Source organism: Odocoileus virginianus, chromosome 22 (genome assembly GCF_023699985.2).
Source record: "Odocoileus virginianus isolate 20LAN1187 ecotype Illinois chromosome 22, Ovbor_1.2, whole genome shotgun sequence".
NCBI lineage: Eukaryota > Metazoa > Chordata > Mammalia > Artiodactyla > Cervidae > Odocoileus > Odocoileus virginianus.
Genome location: NC_069695.1, coordinates 11,585,188 through 11,604,705, shown reverse-complemented (window position 1 = coordinate 11,604,705; position 19,518 = coordinate 11,585,188). Strand labels below are relative to the sequence as shown.

The 19,518-nt window shown below is 53.5% G+C and overlaps 1 protein-coding gene across 6 annotated transcripts in view; it reads left to right on the top strand.

Moving 5' to 3' along the window:
- The window catches only part of CTIF (cap binding complex dependent translation initiation factor), a 316,461-nt gene that overhangs the window by 158,903 nt on the left and 138,040 nt on the right, over positions 1-19,518 (top strand). For all 6 annotated transcript variants that reach the window (XM_070452588.1, XM_070452587.1, XM_070452584.1 and 3 more), the window contains one exon: positions 10,262-10,338. In XM_070452588.1, coding sequence (XP_070308689.1) covers positions 10,262-10,338 — 77 coding nt within the window. The remainder of the gene's footprint in view (positions 1-10,261; positions 10,339-19,518) is intronic.

Sequence of the window (19,518 nt, the reverse complement as noted above, 5' to 3'; positions counted from 1 at the left end):
CTGTTAACTTCAGAGCCTTCCAGTAACTCGAAGGGGAGTCTTGGGCATCCCTTCCTTCCTCTACTGACTTTTTGCCCCTTGGGTGTCCCTGTGACTTCCCCAGGCCTGGAGTAGTAACTCTGCTTATGTACCTGTGCTCCGGCGGCCCGTGGACTTCTTGGGGACACAGGCAGAGTCTGGGTTTTCTCTGTGATACACCGTGTGCTCACGGAATGTGGCGGGCATCTTCTAACTGTTTAAGTTCTCACTCCTTCTCCAGAATCCATTGTTGCCTAAGTTCCCAAGGTGCTTTTTCAGCCTCCCCAAGGACATACAACTGTTCACAGCTTGCCTCCCTCGCAAAGACTATCACTTAAGTGAGTATTCCTTGGTCTTCTCTTGAGTTTGCTTTATAGGCTTCTCCAGGCTTTGAGTCTTATCTCTGTCATGGACGCCCCATCCAGTTAGAGACAGAGTTCAGGCTACGTGCGTCCAAAGGTGCCCAGGCAACTTTCCCAGAGGCTTCAGAGCAGACCCTACGTGCTTCCCGTGGCCGCTTGTCCCTGGTGCGTTTCTAGCGCACCTTCCTGCTCCTGGTTTGCCACAGCAGGGAGCTGTTCCCTTTCAGGTTGGCAGCATGTCCAGGACCCCCAGTGAAAACCACTCATCAGGGAAGTGGGAGCATTGGGCTGCCCGCTCCATGCTCCTGTGGCCGTCCCTGCGTCAACAGGAGCCCTGAAGGGGGGTATGGGGCCGGGGATGCAGCTAGGATTCCTTCTAGACTCTTGGTCCTGGGCTTGTCACCTGGATGAGATCCTGAGCCACTGGGTCTCACATGGTCTTCAGCTCAGAGAGGGTGATGATCACCGTCCAACAGCCCTCCCTGTGCAGGCATGCATGTACACACACACACATACACACCCACCCATCACAGGAGCACCCTGGTTGCAAATAGGAAACTGACCATGGTTGAAAGAGCAGCACTTGAGTCATTGTTTCCTTTACACTTTATACCATATAACATAGACACAACTCCCTAACATTCTTCTGTTAGCTTGAAGTCCTGTCTCTGGCATCAACATTCTCACCTATTTTTTCTGTTTGTTCAGAAATTATCAAGCCCATGTTGTTTGTATTTGGCATTGCCCAGGGGATCCTTCCTGACGTGGCTGGCCACGGGAAGGGGCAGGGACCGCCATGTTTACTTTGCTGGACTTCATGGATACACTAAGATCAGCTGGAAACAACACCTAAAGTTGCATCATGCTGAACTAATTTAGGACTCTTTTGGTCACACGTATCAGAATCCCAACTCGAAATATATTTAAAGATACGTGATGCAGGAGGTAGGAAGAGCAAATATTTTCATCCTCATTTTTCACAAGAAGGAGGAGAGGGCTGGGTGAGATAACTGCCCAGTGGTATCCCAGTCGGGCAGCGTGCTGAAGCCCATGTTGCCTAAGGGCTCTGTGGGGTTTACTAGTCAGGTTATGAGGCTGTTACAGTGAGAAACCCAACTTGAGGGAAAGAGGAGGGATGGGTTTTATTAGCTCAGGGCATCTAAGGAAGGCCACGTTCCAGCAAGCTGGCCTCTGTAACTGCACCTCCATGCAGGCACAAACCCCTGCCTGCTGGCTGAATGCTGAGGGCCCACACCCCCAAAGACCTCCACAGTTCATGTGCAGTAGACCCCACTGGGCTTCCCAGGTGGCGCCAGTGCTAAAGAACCCACCTGCCAATGCAGGAGACATTAAGAGGCCTGGGTTTGATCCCTGGGCCGGGAAGATCCCCTGGAGGAGGTCACGGCAACCCACTCCAGTATTCTGGAGAATATTGGAGAATCCCCATGGACAGAGGAGCATGGCGGGCTACAGTCCATGGGGTCCTACAGAGTCGGACATGACTGAAGCAACTTTGCAAGCATGCGTGCACAGACCCCGCTAAACCCTGACCAGAGAGCTTTGGTTATGCTCCTTTTCTGGAAGAATGTCCAGGTCTTATGGAGCCAACATCCAGTTTTTCAGAGTGGGTGAAGGGTAGGTTTACGGTTCAGGGTGCAAATGGGGGGCGGCCAGAGGCAGGGGGTGAACGTTGATCGCTCAGAGGCCATCTCTGCACCTCTGCCCTGTTGACCTTTTTCTGTGTTTTCATATTGGGACTCCAGCTGAGGTATTGTTCTTAAAAGGGTCTCTGCTGATTAAAACAAATAAATTAAGAGAAAAATTAGAAGATCACGAATTGAGACATGAGTTACCCGCCCGACCCCCACCTTTTTTTTCTGAAACAGGTCAGCCGCTCTGAATAGCCGTGCAGCCTGGAGATTCCAGGAATTTTAGAAACATTACCTGTTTGTTTCAGCTTGGACGTGACCCACACATCCTGCCCACGTGGAGCTTGGTAGGATAGCTTCTTAGAAGCTATGAAAAAAAACATGACCCCAGCAAGAGGAAGGTTCCACTGTTGAGACAAATTCATTGTCAGGGGAGCTGTACTTGGTATTTTTATGGCCCCTTAAGTTGCCAAGTGCTCCGTTTCCTTTGTACTGTTTGCCTTCGGGATGTCTCCCCATGTTGGGCTGGAGACAGAGGGCCTGCGGAGCCCAGCTGGCTTGGCCTGAGTCTGTCCTGCCTCCGTGGGGCTCCAGCTCCCTGGGCTCACCCAGTGGGTGCAGCAGAACCAACATCCAGTTCTTCTGGGTCGCTGTCCATGGCGCCCTCCACTCCGGGTCATCTGGAATTTTCTGGAGAGGAGGAAGCCATTAGTTTCCAGGCGTTTCAAAGCATTCTTGGGAGTGATAGGGGGGAAGAAGAGGAGGAAGCCATGGTTTCCGAGAGGCCAGGATGGAGACTCGGTTATCCAGGAGAGATGGATAACCAAGTGGGCAGGTGTCTGGAGAGGGCGGGCCTGGGGCCACAGGGCTTACCTCTCAGGACACTGTGCGGTGTGCTAGGAAAGGCAGCCAACGTGTAGAAAAGAACCAAGTTCCACACGTCCTGGCAGTGGAATCCTGTGATCTTGTATGTGTTTCTGGCTGGAGTCACCTTGAGGATGGCTTTGACTAGCGCTACACTTGGAGCCTCCCGCCGCCGCGTGGCCTGGGCCGGGATCCTCAGCCTTGCTTTCAGCTCCCCCGAAGGCCTGTCCAGGTCAATCCCAGTCGGGGCAGGGTCTTCACACAGCAGGAAGAAGCTCTCTTGTCTTTGTGTTATGTGCTTTCCCTTTGCAGAGAGCTGCTGTGTGAGAGAGACCACAGATCCATGAGAATAGGTCTGGGTGATTTCTATCAGACCCAGATCGGGGAGGGTGCGGGGGAGGTTAGTGGTCAGAGGTCACAGGTCACGGGAATATCAGGAAAATCTCCTTTGAGGAGAAAGTGGGTCTGGGGTTCCATGAAGCTTCTGGCTGTAGGACTGAGCTCTGTGTGGCCCTTCGAAACCTCATCCCGCAAGACTGAAGGGGAACTGGGCAGAGCAGTGACCGGGGGCCTGCACCCACCAGCCCACGGAGACAGGGGCAGGGGCAGGGCAAGCCCCCCGAAGAGGTGAGGAACGGAGGCCTGCCGATGAAGCCGCGGTCAGGTCATCTCAGAGGTCGCAGGTGCGGCAAGGGTGAAGTGGGTGTGCGGGGCCTGGCCCCCCACCCTGGCTGACTTTGGAATCTCAACCCCGGGTGAGACACCGTCCCGCAGCCCTGCCTCGGGGTCCGAGAGGTGGAGAGGTGTGCCACGTGTTTGCGCCACCATCCTCTTGGTATTTCCGGTCAGAGACCTTGCTCAGTAGAGGCTCAACCAGCATTCGGCTCCCGTGCGCTTTCCTTTCCTTCTCTTCTTCAACAGGTACTTAGTTAACACCTACCTGAGCCCGGAACCCTTCCAGGGCTTCATGCACAGTGGTCCAAGAGCCAGATGGGTCCTCGCCCTTTGAACTCACCTAGGGGGTGAGGTTTAGGATTGGGGGGCTCACCTGGCAGCCGCCCAGCCAGGGATCCGGGTCCAGGGCGCCACCCGGTGGCCGGGGAGCAACGGAGCTTGCAGCCTCAGGTCTCCTGCACTCAAGGTGTCTCCCCTACTCCCTCCTGTCTCCTGGTCCCTCCAGGTGAACTAACTGGAGGGTGGGGCCAGGCCAGGAAGCATCGGTCCCAGAGCCAGGTCACATGCTGCCTGCCCTGTAGGAATTTTGCGTCTGTCCTTTCGAAGAGATCAGGATCCTGATCTCTCTGGAGGCGGAGACCTGGGCAGCAGACTGAGCTGTTGGATTGATAGGGGCTGGGTTAGGGTTAGGGTTAGGGCTAGGAGGCTGCCACCTCCTCCCACAATACTGGCTCATCTCTCGACACCCCACCTGCGCTGTGGGAGTTGTTGGCCCACAGGCTGAGGTCCTGACGTATGGTCTTCTCTTCCATCATGTCCACCCATTAGCGCTCGGCTCAGGGAGCGCCCCGGGTGAGCGCCTGCCTGCCCCTGCCCCAGGCAGAGCTGCCCACTCCTTCCTCATGGCTGCCAGAGACGTCCGTGCAGCCCCTCCGGTGACGCCCGGTACGTGGCGGCCTGCGTGTCTGTGCTCCCCCGAGCTCCCCCGGGCTGGGACTGGGGCTCTGCGTTCTGCTATTTCCCCTCTGATGCGCCTGGCACGTGGTTGGCCTTCAGAGCTGCTTGGGTGAGGAAGAACCAACGATGGCCAGATGGATGGATGGACTGATGGCTAGTTGGCAAGTGACAGAGGCGTCGCCCCTGACCATCCCCACCCCTGCAGCCCTCTTCCCCTTTTCCCGCCTTGTTCTGCTCCACAGGATTTTCCATCATTGATCATATTGTCTATTTACTTGTTTGTCCTCTCTCTCCTGTCATTGGAAGGTGTGCTCTGTAAAAACAAGCATTTTGCCTCCTGCTTTTTCACTAATGTATCTGCAGTGTCTAAAACACAATATTTGTAGGATGGGTGAGTGGATGGGTGGATGGGTGGGTGGATGGATGGATGGATGGATGGATTGGTAGGTGGGTGGATAGGTGGATAGGTGGATGGGTGGTTGGGTGGGTGAGTGGATGGGTGGGTGGGTGGATGGATGGATTGGTAGGTGGGTGGGTGGGTGGATGGGTGGATGGATGAGTGGGTGGGTAGATGGGTGGGTAGGTGGGGAGTGGGGCGTGGGGGAGGGGAGCTGTGGCTGGGTGAACATACCTCTTATCACAGAGTCAGCTGGTCTCAGCGCCACCTATCACACGTGTTGGCTGGCTCAGCATGCTTGCATGACCCTCTCTCCCGAACCTGAACCCTCAGACCCAAGATGCTTGTTTATAGCTGCCATCTGAGGGAGAGGCCCCTGCATCCCAGTCTAGGGTCAGCAGCTCCGCTGCACCTGCCTTTAATCCCCCAGAAGTACCTGCCATCCCAGGTTGTGAGGTGTTAGCCTCAGCCTGCCCTGGGAGGGGCGGATTTCACATAACGGGTTTCTGCAACCCGAGCGGTAACATGGTGCCCACAATGCCGCATCCTAGGCCAGTGCTGACCTCTAGGGATTGTGCGTGTGTGTGTTTCACGTGTCCTCTGCCCGAGCTGCACGTGGAAGAAGTATTGCCTTCCCTCCCTCCCTGGAGAGGCTTGGTTTATATAATCTACTTGTCTCCCAGGCCCACTTAGTTATAGAAAGTAGTCAGAGGTTAGGCAGGGGGAACTGCAACCAGGTCTCAGAGCTCAGGGAGACGGGTTCTCATACGGAGAGGTGGAGGAGAGTGGGGGCCTGGGGGGCCCAGGGAGACACTGCAGAGACCCACCTGACTGACTGACCAAACTCACACGCCAGCTGGTGATCCAGAGGCTGGTGGGGCTCTTCTTCGTTTGCAGGGGTCAGGGTGGGGGCAGTGCTCATAACTGGACTGATGACCACTTGGGGCGCTCTCAGAGCATGGGACGGAAGGATTTGCTGAGTAAAGAAATAGAGCAGAGACTTCTATATACTCCTAAATGGTCATTCTGACCTGATAAATTTCCCATTCTCCACTCAAGGGGTACATTCTATTAATATCTAAAGAGCAGGGAGGTATCTCTGGCCTAAAGCCAGAGCCCCATCGTCCCTGGCCAGGCCTGGGGATACCAGTTCATGCTCCTCTCCAGGTTCCTTACTGTCACTAGGTGCCCTGTCCTGCACATACCACCCTTTCCAGCCCTTTTGCAGGAACTGTGTTTTTGGGCAGCTGCTTCCTAGAAAGTAATTGAAGGGGGGGAGGGCATTTTTCACTGTGGCTGGATCTTTCTTTTTTAAATACTTGCTATTACCTCTACCAGGAAAATTTTTTCCACCTTTTAAAAAAGTAGGATATAATTCACATGCCATAAAATTCACCCTTCAAAATAATATGAGTGAATGGTTTTTAGTATATTCATGAGGTTATGCAACTGTCCAATTCCAGATTGTTTTCATTACCCCCCAAGGAAACCTGAAGCCCACTGGCAGTCACTCCCCATTCTGCCTCTCCCCAGCCCCTGGCAGCTACTCATTTACTTCCTGTTTCTGCATATTTGCCAATTCTGGACATTTCATAAAAGTGAAATTGAACTATTTGAGGGATTTTGATGATTAGCTTCTTTCCCTGAGCATGATGTTCTCAAGATTCATCCATGCTGCAGCCTGTATCAGAATTTCCCCCCTTTTTATGGCCATGTAATACTCCGTTGTATGGAACCACCACATATTTATGCAGCTGTCAGTTAATGGACATTTGATTTGTTTCCGTTTGTGGCTGTTATGAATACTGCTGCTTTGAACATTCATCCTCATCGGTCGCCAGTGGCTTTAAAAAACTTGGGCTGGCCTGGGTCAGCAGCTAATCTGATAGCAGATCATGGCTAAGCTCACGGTCTCCCTCCTTCTTCCTCTTTGGGCCTTGTGTTTGCCTCTCTTGACACCTAGATGCCCTTGTTTTGGGGGTAGTGGGCAGCATATTGGGTTGTGTGTGTCACGTGGTACCCCCACCAGTTTGAATTTGAAGAACAAAGGGGCTGATTGAAGTAGGTCCTCCAGTGAAGCCTGTATAAATACAGTGCACCCCGTTTTATACAGGACTGAAAGTATACAGTCTGAAAGTTCTACACAGGTGCCACAGGCATTCATTCATTTATTTGCCATGGTGCCAGTAGGCTGGGGCCCAGGTGGCCTTGTGGGTGGGACCAGTCCTCTATAGCACTGGCCTTGGGGTGCTCCTGGGGAAGGGAGACCTCAGAAGTGCAAGGCTTTGTTCTGTCACCTTTGTCACTTTGTTCAGCTGATTTCTGGCCTCCCACTGGGATCCACCAGCCTTTGACCAAAAAGAACACAGGCAGAATTCCTCCACCCTTTCCTAGCATGCTGCCTGGCCCCCGCACTCTCTGTAATTCCCTCCATCTTCCCTAACCTGAGCTTCCTTCACCGTCTTCCCTCATAAACGGCCTCCTGTGGACTCTGCCAGGACTGGGAGCCTGAGAATAGGAACCAGAGCAGCCTTGTTTGTCCTGGTGCACTCAGCTCAGCCCTGAGCAGAGAGGGTCAGCGTGATGGGAGAAATGATGATGATGGCAGTGACCACACCAGAGATACTTACTGAGGTTTGCTGCATACCAGGCACTGTACTACATTCTTTACATGTTTATCAATGAAGTTAACCCTCAGATGGACCCTAGGAGGCTGACGCTATTATTATCTCCATTTCACAGATGTGGACACTGAGGCACATAGAGGTTAGGTCACCTGTTCAAAGTCACATAACCATCAAGAGGAAGTGTGGCTCCGGAGCCCAGACTTTTAACTACTCTGGCATTTTATATAGATGCTGGGAAAGATGGAAGGTGGGAGGAGAAGCGGACGACAGAGGATGAGACGGTTGGATGGTATCACCGACTCAATGGACATGAGTTTGAGCAAACTCCAGGAGTTGGTGATGAACAGGGAAGCCTGGTGTGCTGCAGTCCATGAGGTCGCAAAGAGTCGGACACGACTGAGCGACAACTGAACTGAACTGAACATTCATACTAGTGATTTGGAGGCAATGGAAGGGCACAGAAGTCAGAGCAGTGGCTTTGTTAGAAGCCCTGAGTGGTCCAGCGTGCCCCCCGGGCCACACCGAATCCTGGCAGAGAGTTGGAACTCCGTGAGTCTGGGTCACCAGGGCAGCTCCCCTCTGCTGCAGCCATGGGCAGTGGGGAGGCAGGGATGCAGGTCAGAGCCCAGGACTTTGGAGCCCGGGCAGGGGAGGCCAGCACCTTGTGAGCTCGTGGAAGGCCAAGTGTCCCTCGGCCGGGCCTCAGGGCTCAGCTCCCCGTCCAGGCCTCCGGCTTGAGAGGGAGCCTCGGCTTCCTGCCATTGTCTGTGTGGGGCCCGCCCAGTGTGTTCCTGCGGTGACCTGAGGCTGGGAGGGAGGGAAGGGGCCAGCCCGGAGCTGGTTCAGGGTGGGAGAGGGGAAATGAGAGGGGAAGACTTGGTGTTTTTCCTTGTTTGTGTTTTGTATTAAAGAAAGCAAATAATATCCTTTGAGAAAACCATTAAACAAAGCACATCCTCAGGTCGCAGGGGCCCATTGTGGCTGCCCGAGCCGGAATTCATTCATGCCTTCTCGGCCTGATTGTTGGAGGCAAGAGACGGGCTGTGAGGGAGGGACCGACAGTATAAATAATGTTAATTAAATAAATTTTGAACTGTGCCGTTCCCTCCCTGGACTCAGTAGGAGTCTTAGGGCCGGTGTCTGAAAGGCCAGGGTCCCTGTATCCTCCTGAGCCTGTTGTCCTCCCAGCGCCCTCATTCCTGCTCCAGGAAGCACCCCAAGGCTGATGGGGTTACCAGCGTCCAAGGCTGATCAGCCCTGTGGTCGGGGGCAAAGCCCAGGGAAGGCAGCCCGCCAGGACCCTCTACTGTGGAGCCCGAATCCAGAGAGCAGCATGCGCCGTCCTCACTGAGGGTCTGGGCCTCCGTCTCCTTGTCTATAAAGTGCAGCTAGGGGCTCACTGGCCTCTCCCTGAGCCGCCTCCAGCACACCGGGCCTGTCACACCCTCTGACCCCGTGCACGCCCACGGCCCTGTGGGCAGCGTGGGGACCATGCTCAGGCTGTGCACTCTGCATCACAACCGGTGCGCAGGTGTCCCGGGTCCAAGCCAGGCCACCCCCTCCCTGCAGACCACCAGCCTTCAAGCCCTCCCACCCTGCCCCAGCCAGACCATAATAAAAGGGCAGTGCTCTCCTGTGTCCCACCAGAACACACTTTCCTGGGGAGAGGGGAGCGATAAGAAAAGAGCTGGCTATCAGCCCGCCTTCTGCAAATAATTCTGCCTGCCTGCTGCCTGGCATTTTACTCCATCAGCCCGGCATGGTAAGAAAAGGGTTTCTCTTCAGCCTCAATGTAAATACATTGGTGGTTCAGGTGGTAAAGAATCCACCTGCAACTCAGGAGACCCAGGTTCAATCCCTGGATGGGGAAGATGCCCTGGAGAAGGGAATGACAACCCACTCCAGTATTCTTGCCTGGAACCTCCCACGGATAGAGGAGCCGGGAGGGCTCCAGTCCATGGGGTTACAAAGAGTTGGACATGATGGAGCAACTGACACTTCTTTCCAGCCTTGATGTAAACATGTATATACATAGTTGTTATCATGATGACAATATTCAAAAGACCAGCCTTAGAATTTCCCACAATTTAATATTTAAAAAGACATTAGCTATTTGCATGTTTCCCCTAAATACACCCCAGGAGTATAAGTAACAAGGATCTTTGGTTAAAAAAAAAAAAAAAAAAACTGCATGAGGCCTCCTGGACTAGGATGAGGAGAAAACTGGGTCCTAGCGCATTCTGGCTGCATGAGGCTCGGGGTTTGCAAGGAGGCTGTGTCTCCTTGTTCCTCTCCACAGCTCAGAGAAGATAGTCACATTCCCATGGTGATAGGAGGCCTTATGTTAGAGGGTTAGCTTGTCCACCATCAGATTCCAGAATCTGATTCTCTTGCTAATTCTCTGCCACACCTTGCACCTCCTCATCCATCTCTCCTAACCTGAATGTTCTCATTTGAATGACTGGATTTGACAAAGTCTAGGGCCCCCGCTGTTCTTCGGTTCTGTGATTCCAGCATCATCACCTGGTGGGAAATACGTGGACTCGAATATTCTCTGTTTTTCAATCTGGATTTGGCGGTCAGAGCCTAGCCTTTCCAAACTCTCGATATCGTTTTGTTGTTGTAGATGTTGTTTTAGGTTCGTTCAGACCCGGAAGTTCTTTGCTGTCTTTCAGATTTACTGACGCCCCTCTTCCTCCCCCAACCACGCAGGGCTACCACCCGATGCCCCATGAGGTGGAGATCGCGCACACGAAGAAGCTGTTCCGGAGGAGGAGAAATGACCGAAGGTAGGAGACTCTCGATCGCCAGCTTTGGGTTTTCTTTGCCTCTGCCGGCCCTTGTGTAGCTGCGGTCCTGGCCTGCGTTTTGCTTTTCCTGGTCACTAGCCGATACAATAAGAGGTGCTGTGGCTGCAGTGGGGTTGGTTACAGGGTGGGGGGCCGCCCTTCTCTTGGGTGGCCCCAGGATTGGATCCCTGCAGGAGTCCAGGGCAGGTTTTGCAGTTGAGGAAGAGAAAAGGTCTTTGCACAGACTGGGCAGCCACAGCAGCAGTCCTCGGGGACTCTGACCTGCCGGCGTGTGTTTTGACACATGGCCTCCAGGAGGCTCTGGAGCTCACAGTTCTAGGACTCTCTGTTTCTCCTCTGCCCTGTCCCTGGCCTGTGCTGGGCTGGGCTGTGACAGCGACACACGCTGCTTCTCTTGAATGCCCTGGGGTGTGTGTATGGGGGGGAGTGCTCTCGTAAACTAAGGCAGAAACCGGGATCTCCCCAGGGATGCAGAGAACTGGGTGACAGCAAGGGGCCAGAAAAAGTGCCTGGGGAAAGGTCTGGATAGGGGCAAACACCTGAGGCTGGGCATCTGGGAGGCTGAACTTGTGTTTCCTAAAAGGCTGTCTAACAAGGAAAGGTCTTCAGGGTATATTTCGAATGGAAAAGTTCAGGTGCAGAACATTTCTTTCGTATGTGGCCACTTGTGCAAAAGCAGGGTTCGAGTATTTTTCATTTGTTTGAACATGCGTAAATGATTTCTGGATGAAAATGAGGGAGGGAGGAAGACAAAGAGGGAAAGAAGGAAGGAAGGGAGGGGGGAAGGCTCTGTTTGAAGAGTTGAAACGAGGTTCTCCTCTACAGGGGATTTCTTCTTAGATAAAGGCGATAGCTTGTGATTTTACCTTTACTGAACAGAGAATGTTCCCAAAGAGCCAAGAAACAGCTCAGTCAGCTTGCTTGCTCAGAGAATTAAAAACACCTCTTCTTGTGCAACTTCTTGGAGGCAAGGGCTGCCCAGGGTCCCTGATCCCCTCCCCGCCCTACACACACATACACTAAACACACACACACACACATACACACACGGGCCTTGAAAAGGGGTGCTGGGTGGTGGCCACAACTCGAGGTGGATGGCGGTCCAGTCCCCAGGAATGTCATGAGCTGGTGGATTTAGTGGAACTGAAGCATTCCCAGAGGATGGTGAGTGTTCAGCCAGCTGGGAGGCAGGCAGTCCAGGCTTAGAACACAGACCCACCCGGCACTTCGTGTAGTGGCATCAGTGGGGAAAATGGAGCAGGGAGATTGGACCCAGCCTGTTCCTGGCCTGACCAGAGTGTGGTCATCATTCTCTATGTGCTGCCTTTTTGCCGTGCAGCTAATCCCTGGTTTCTGGGTTCCCCGCAGAGGAAAGTGGTAGGGAGCACCCCCAGAGGAGAAGTGGGGTTCACATGGGGACCGAGGAGGTATCAGGAAGGGCATGTCACTCCTCTCCTGCCCCCTAGTCCCCAGAATGTGTGTGGAGCTTCAGGGAGTCCCCAAGCTTCCGCAGGAGAAGTCACCCCCTGGGCCCCCTGGACAGCAGACAGGGGCGGGCTGCTGTCTGCATCCACGTCAGCCACACCTCCACTCGGGGGCCAGTTCACCCCTCTCAGCCCGAGCCCCTGGACAGTGCAGGCCTCCGGAAAGCAGCAGCGTGACCCAGGAAAGTAGGAAGAGGAGTGTGATATACAGGCAGCGGTAAGCCGGCCTTCCGCTGAGCCGCGCTCATGTTAACAAATGCCCGGTGAGGTCAGCACACCTCGCAAAGGATGTGGACCCGGGACAGGGTCCAAAGCAAGGCAATAAAGATGATTAAAGGGATGGAAAGTATGTCCTGTGAGGAGAGGCTCCCTGGCCGGGGCCAGGGGAGAGGAGACTGCAGGGAAAGAATGTTCATGCCAGTAAACTCTTGAAAGATTTATACTGAGTGCTGAGGAGCGGCCGCCCCACCTCTCCCGGGCCCTGAACCGGAGCAGATCTGCTGAAGTGAAAGGAGAGAGTGTTCCTCTGGACCACAGACGGGCTCACGGAACAAACATCCTGACCATCAGGGGCTCAGACTCTGCCATTCAGGGCAGCAGACGCGCACGGAGCCCATGCTGTGCGCCAGGCGGGGCCCCACCTGTATTCACAATCTGGAATATGGTGCAGGACAACGCTCGGCCGCCACGGCCCTGCAGGCGGTGGGGACTTTCAGGAGAAAAGCAGGCAGCCAGACAGTTTCGGGACCTCACTGTCCGAAAGCAGGCAGCCAGCACTAGGGGCCTTCTGATCCCTTCCTGGTGGAGTGAGTGATTCTGATGTTTGAGGGATGGCTGCAGAATATCATCTGGTCAACCCTAACCTTCCAGCTGTTGATGGATAGTTGAGGCCTTGCTGAGCCCCAAACCTGTATACTTGACCTGGACGGTTAACACTTTTGTAGGTTAACCTTCCTGGTCGTGGGGCGTCAGCCACACCAAGAGAGGCTTGCGTTCCTTGGGTGGCAGGGTGGGGAGGTGACCGGAATCAGGTTTGGTGGCCGAAGGCACAGCCAGCATCTGTCTGTGTCAGGCCTCTGATCTCTCCCCTTTTACTGCAAGGGAGCGAAGGCGCTGTTTTCCCTTTTAACAGATGGAATAACTGAGGCCAGGGACACCAGCCAACGTTGTTTAGCTCAGAAGCAGCCGAGCTGAACTCCCCTGTGCTGACTGCGGTTCTCGGCCCTTTTGACTCCACAGCCTCCAGTGGACCTGTGATCTAGAAAAGACCTAGAGCAGGGAGGTGGTGGAGGCGAAACTGGGGTGGGCTGGTGGTGGCTGCAGTGTCACGTGAAGGGAGGTGGTCGGCTCCATCCCCTGCTGTCTCCGAGGCTCTGCCGGGCTCTGTGGCCTCCCCTCTGACCGCAGAGCAGCTGGACTTGGTGTCTGACAGCTGTGATCACCCACCCGGCAGCCAGGTGGGTCGCGGATCCTGGGGGTGTCTGTGTTTCACCCTGAAGCCTGAAACAGGAATTTCTAAACTGGGCTCTAGAGCCCTAACCCTGATGGAAGTCTAGATCATATCTGAGTTCCCCATGGCTCCTTGAGGTCTTGAGTGGGCCCTGACTCCTTTTATTCTCCAGTTGTTCAAGTCTGGGGCACAAGCCCTGGAATTAGATGTGGGACGTGAATGCCAGCTCTGCTGCTCGCGACCTCCATGATTTTGGTAAATTACTTCGTACCTTGAAAACTTTATCTCTTCTGTAAAATGGGTTCACTAATTGGGAAACTTAACCAAGCTCATCCCTGTAAGGTCTTAGCGCCAGCCCACTCTTCAGATCAGGGGGGAATCCGAGGTGCTCGGAAAACACCGTAAGGCGAAAGTGGACTGCAGATGTCTGCCGAGGCGAGGCGGGGGGCCAGGGGAACAAGGGGGGCTGTCCCAAATCCCCATGGGTGCCAGGTTTGCTTGTTAGCCCAGCGAGATTTCCTTGCATCCCCTTCAGGGGTGGGGCACCTGGGATCAGTTGTTTCTCTTCTCGGAATCAACTTGAGAGCTCTGCCCCCACAGTCGGGGGGGCAGGGACGGGGCCCCCAGGAGCAGCCATCTGCAGACTCTGCGCCCACATTCTATGCGTGGCTCCGAGGGCCTCGGTGTCTGAAACTGACTCGTGGGCGTCTTTCCCTCATTTTGCAGAAGGAAAAGGTTAAGCTCGTGAACGGTTCAAAGGTTTTCTCCTTTAAAAATGTTCTCAAAACACGGGCAACTGGTAACCGCTTGTTTATTTTGGGGAACGAGTTAAAGATGTTTGCCGATTTCAGACAGAATTATGCGTCTCACGATATGAATGTGCTAAATGAGTGTTTCGTGCGTTCCTAAAAGAGCAGCCTGCCTCTGGGTGTTGTGTCCCCACTGGGGCCGGACACCCACTGATGGAAGTGGGGGCCACGGATGCTCGCGCACTGGGGCACTCCCTGCCCTCAGGCTGCAAGGGGGTGGGGGTGGGGGCGGCAGACACTGAAGGGCTGAGTCCTGGCCGAGCCGCTGACCCGCTGCTGGTGTTGACCTTGAGTGAGGTCTCACCTCCAAGGGCATTTCCTTCATTCCCACCCCCTCCAACTCCACCCCTACTGCTTCTAAAGGAATGGGCATCTGAGGCCAAGGATGCAGGTCATGGCCTGTGTTCCCGGGGAAGCGGGGTCTGGGATGAAGATGAGCTGGCAGGATGCTGACTCAGGAGTGCCGTTAGGGTCCCAGAAGGAAGGGGAGCGGATTGGGCAAGAGGGGGCCATGAGCTGCAGTGATGTCTGGGTAGGGAGTTCTGATTCTATGAGGAGTCCTGAAATTGGGGTGACACTCTGTAGAGTTGTCCCCAGATGAAGAAAACAGGCAGGTCTTTGTATCTCTGTGTCTGCTCTCGTCATCTGATGAGGACAGCTTTGACCTTGAAATGGCGGCTCTCCACCCCAGTTTTTGTAGGGCCGACCGCTGAGGACTGTCTATCATGGCACATCCAGCAGCCCCGGGTGCATGCGTTGTTCTTGAACCCAGCCCTGGGCGCACATCATAGCCAGCACTGCGGGGAAGCACTCTCGAACTCTCCAGCTTGGATTGATGGAGCAGTGCTCCGGGCTCCAGTCTGTGCTCCAGAGAAAGCAGACAAGAGCCCGGCCATAACCCCTGCTCTCAAGGGTCTGAGGCAGAGCTTGCACAGTGGGCCCCCAGAAGCCAGCAGTGCATGGCCCATGACTATGCAGCATCCTCAATTCCTCAAGGAGGTTCCAAGAAAGGGGCCAGTGGGGGTAATTACGGGATGCTTCCTGGAGGAGTTGGGCATTGAACTAGCCTTCAGTTGCAAGGAGGACTTGAAAGGGAGATGGGAAGCTGTTAAGGTGAGGGGACTGTGAAGCCTTAGTGAAACAGGTTTAGGAGTGGGGATTCCCACTGCCCTGAAAGCCACATTCACAAAGCTCCCTAGAAACAGAGCCAGCCTCTACCCACAATTGAGAAGGAAAAGAGTTCCTGGCTTCCGACAGGGCCCAGCCCAGACTATCAGAAGTCTCAGTCCCCCCAGGCGCCAGAGCCGGCCTCCCAGCAGTGAGAGCGGGGCAGCTAATGGAGGCATTAGCAGTCCCTCGCACGATGCCTGTGCAGCCAGGGAGATAGGAGAGCCTTTCTCCAAATTAATTTGTTTCATTAAGTGAGGTCTCAGAACACTTCATTTACTCCACGTGCAAAGCGGATTTGAGAAGAGGGAAAGAACGGCACGGTCGTCCCCAGCTGGTATCAGGTGCTCTGTTGGATGGGAAGCGGGAGGGAAGCTGTCCCACGTCAGACACCACCTCCCCGGGGTCCCTGGATGGTGCAGCAGGGTGAGCAGAGCCCCCAGCCCCTCTTGCTGCCTCTGTCCTGTGACTGACCATGACTGCGGCATGAGGTCCTCCAACAATCAATTTCAGTCTCATCCGTCCCCCTCTTCCTCTGCCACCACATGCCCAGACACTCGCTGGGGGCCTGGCTCTTTCCCCCAGGGACGGCATTCGTGTCAGCCATCAGATGTGATTTTGCAAGCTCTCTGTGACATCATCTAGGTCACTGATAAAAATGAACAAGACATCTGGAATTGATGGCAATGGGTATGCAACTTGGGGAAGATACTAAAAATCCTGGATTATGTATTCCAAAGGGGGGATTCTGTGGTATGTGAGTTATATCTCAACTTTTTTTAAAAGTTTTTTTAATGGGTTAGGGAGGTCCCAGGATGGAGCAATGGGGCAAGCTTCTGTAAACCCTCCCTGAACCTTGGTGTTTGTAGGGATCTTCAAGTGTATCAGAGTAGTGTGTGTGTGTTAGACGCTCAGTCATGTCCGACTGTCTGCGACCCCATGGACTATAGCTCTCTAGGCTCCTCTGTCCATGAAATTTTCCAGGCAAGAATACTGGAATAGGTTGCCATTCCCTTCTCCCATTCTTCCTCACCCAGGGTTTGAACCTGGGTCTTCTGCATTGCAGGCAGATTCTTTACCATCTGAGCCACCAGGGAAATCAACTGTGAGAGTAGGAACCCTTTCAAAAAAGGATGTAGATTTGACCTGGCCCTGACTTGTTCTATGGGACTCTGTGCTAGCTATTAATGATTACACCTTTTCTTCTGGATCATCTGTTTGGGAATCTCTGTGGGACAGATGGTATCTATGTTGTTCTGAGTTTTAAAACTGGAACTCTGTCCGTCTAGCTGCAGTCTCTAATGCTTTGTTCCCGACATGTGGTCAGGGGGCCTTTGTGACCTCACATGGAGAGCTCCCTTTTTCTGGACCATTTAGCTCTCTCCCTTGGGCAAGAGGATGAACATTCAGAGTCTCTCTCTCCCACGATTTCCTCCAGGCCATCAGCATCTTACTGAGGATGCTGTAGCTGAATCTACCTTCCCTGATCCAGCACATGTTCTCTGACAGAAGGCAAACCTTTCTCTTAGCGACCCCCTTAATTTTACATCATCCTCCCTGTCAGCAGCCTCATGCTTGCCTCCTCATTTTCACTCTAAATACAAAAGTTTAATTTTAGAATTGTCATTAACGCTTGTTAAGCCCACTGCTTGACACACTCTGATGGCTCTCCCCCACCCTTGATGCCCTCACTGGTTATGGGAGATTCCTTGTTCCCTTCTGGAGCCCACGCCACCCTCCTCCTCTTCACGCCTGGGCTCCCAGCAGGGACCCTGGGGGATGCCAGCGCTGCCTTTAAAACCCTGGCTCTAAGTCACACTTGTTTTCAGGAACTTACCTTTCCCTTTAGCCCCTCACCTCTCACCTGCAGTTGTGGACTCCTTCATCTGCAAAGATAACTGAGCCCCAGATCTTGCCCATCAGGAACTGATCAGAAATCCATCCAGTTCAGAGTCTTGAATCCATCCATCTACTCACTCACAAAGGTCATTAAGGTAGCCCAAACGGTAAAGCATCTGCCTACCATGCGGAAGACCCGGGTTCAATCCCTAGGTCGGGAAGATCCCCTGGAGAAGGAAATAGCAACCCACTCCAGTATTCTTGCCTGGAAAATCCCATGGATGTAGGAGCCTGGTGGGCTACCAGTTCATGGAGTTGCAAAGAGTTGGACATGACTGAGCGACTTCACTTCACTCACTTGGGAAGTTCAGTCAGTCCTCATTACTTGTGGATTCTATATTTGCAAATTTGCCTCCTTGTTAAAAGTTCCTCAATTGTGATTAAGTCAATACAGTGGTTTCACAGTCATTCATGGACATGCCTAGAGCCCAGAGTGGTAAAACACTCAAGTCACCTAGACCCGCACGTTCCCAGCTGAGGTTGAACCCGGAGACCTCTGCCTTCTTGCTCCAGCTCTCACATTGTAAACAAGTGTCTTTTCTGAGATCTACTTAGGGCTCTGTTTTTCACGTCGATGTGCTTTTTGTTGGTGAATTTGCTATTTAAAATGGTGCCCAAGCATAGAGCTGCAGTGCTGTCTAATGTCTCAGATGCCAGGAGGCTGTTATGTGCCTTTTGGAGAAAGTACATTCGTTGGATGAGCTTCCTTCTGGCCAGAGCTATAGCGCTGTTGGTGGTGAGCTCAATGTTAGCGAATCAACAATATATAGTAAATAAGGTGTCTTTAAACCAAAACACACATAAAATGGGGATATGTATTGATCAGTTGGAAAAAAACATGTGACCGGAGTCTCACAGGAACCTAACCTTGTCTTTCTCTTGGGAGCAGTGGTTCAGTAGTCGCTAGTTTGGTGTGCGCAGTTTAGTTACATAGTCATATAGAGCGTTAACTACTGTGAGTGATAAAAATGGACTGTGCTAGCCCTTTAAAACAGTGGGAGAGGGACTTCCCTGATGGTCTAGTGGTTAAGACTTCGCCTTTCAGTGCAGGGGACACGGGTTCAATCCCTGGTTGGTGAGCTAGGATGCCACCTGCCTTGTGTCCAGGAAATCAAAAACAGAAGCAATGCTGTCACAGATTCAATAGACTGTTAAAATGGTCTACATCAAAAAAAAAGCATGGAGAGATGCTAAAGATGAAGGACTGTGTTGTGAGTGATGGGGTTTTAGGCTGAGTAGTTCATCCCGTCTGTGGGGTGGTAGCAGAGATGGGGGGAGGGCAGAGAGTGGGAGCCACTTCCCTCCACGGCTGTTACCCGGCTTGGGTCTCGCTGAGTGGCCACTGCTTCATTTTCCCATCCTGGGCCGACACTGTCCCCCAAGCCCTCCAGACAGCTGAGGCCTGAAGTGACCATCATTGTCATCCTGTCATCAGGAGCCTAGGGGACAGCGAGACGGATTACACTGCCATTGCCCGCAGTTTGTCTTTATATTGCAGCAAGGAAATTGCCCTCATTAAGTCCCTGCTAAAGATAGATAAGAAAATGGGACAGGCAAACCCCCACCTGGCAGGCAGCCCTGTCAGATTCAAAGCAAAATGAGTCAGATAGGAATTATTTTTAGGCTCCTTCTCCTCCTTCCCCACGCCCACCCCCAAGCTCTCTTGGAAAGAAGAGCAGCTCATTTCATGAAGCCAGATGTCCAGGTCTGTGTTTGATTGACACGGGGGCCTGGTTTACACTGAGAGAAGACCCGGGCCTTTGTATAGACCACGATGGCCAGATGATCATCCTTTGGATGATGCTGGTCTCTCCCAGCCCTCCTGGCACAACAGGCTACCGAGAGGGCCCCGAGGGCTGGCTCACGACTCGCCCTTTCCTGTCCCTCTTTCCTGGCGCGTGCTCTGTGCTCGGAACCTGCCCTCAGCATCACACTTCGTAGGAGAAAAAGCCAGTCCCTGGGGTCCTTCTCCCTGGGAAGGACCAGCGAGTCCCTGGGCCCAGGACCCTTGTCTGTGCATGGCTGTCTCGTGCATTTTGGCAGAGCTCCTGGTGCCAGGCCTGCTGCCCTCTGGTCTGGGCCCACTGCTGGGGAGCTGAGCACTGCTCCTTCGTGTTCGATCTGTGCTCCTTTTTCCAGCTAATAGGATTCATCCAGACCCCTTAAACCCTAGAGGACAGAAAAGGGAGACCTGGGGGCGAGGAGGCAAGGGCATGTGCCTAAAGGCTTAGAGAGCAGAAGGGATGCTGACAAGGAGAGTGACCGTCTAGAGATAAATGCCCAGGACAGAGCGTAGAATGGACACCTTGAGTACCTGAGTTGGTTTAATTACACCTCCTTAGAGGTCTCA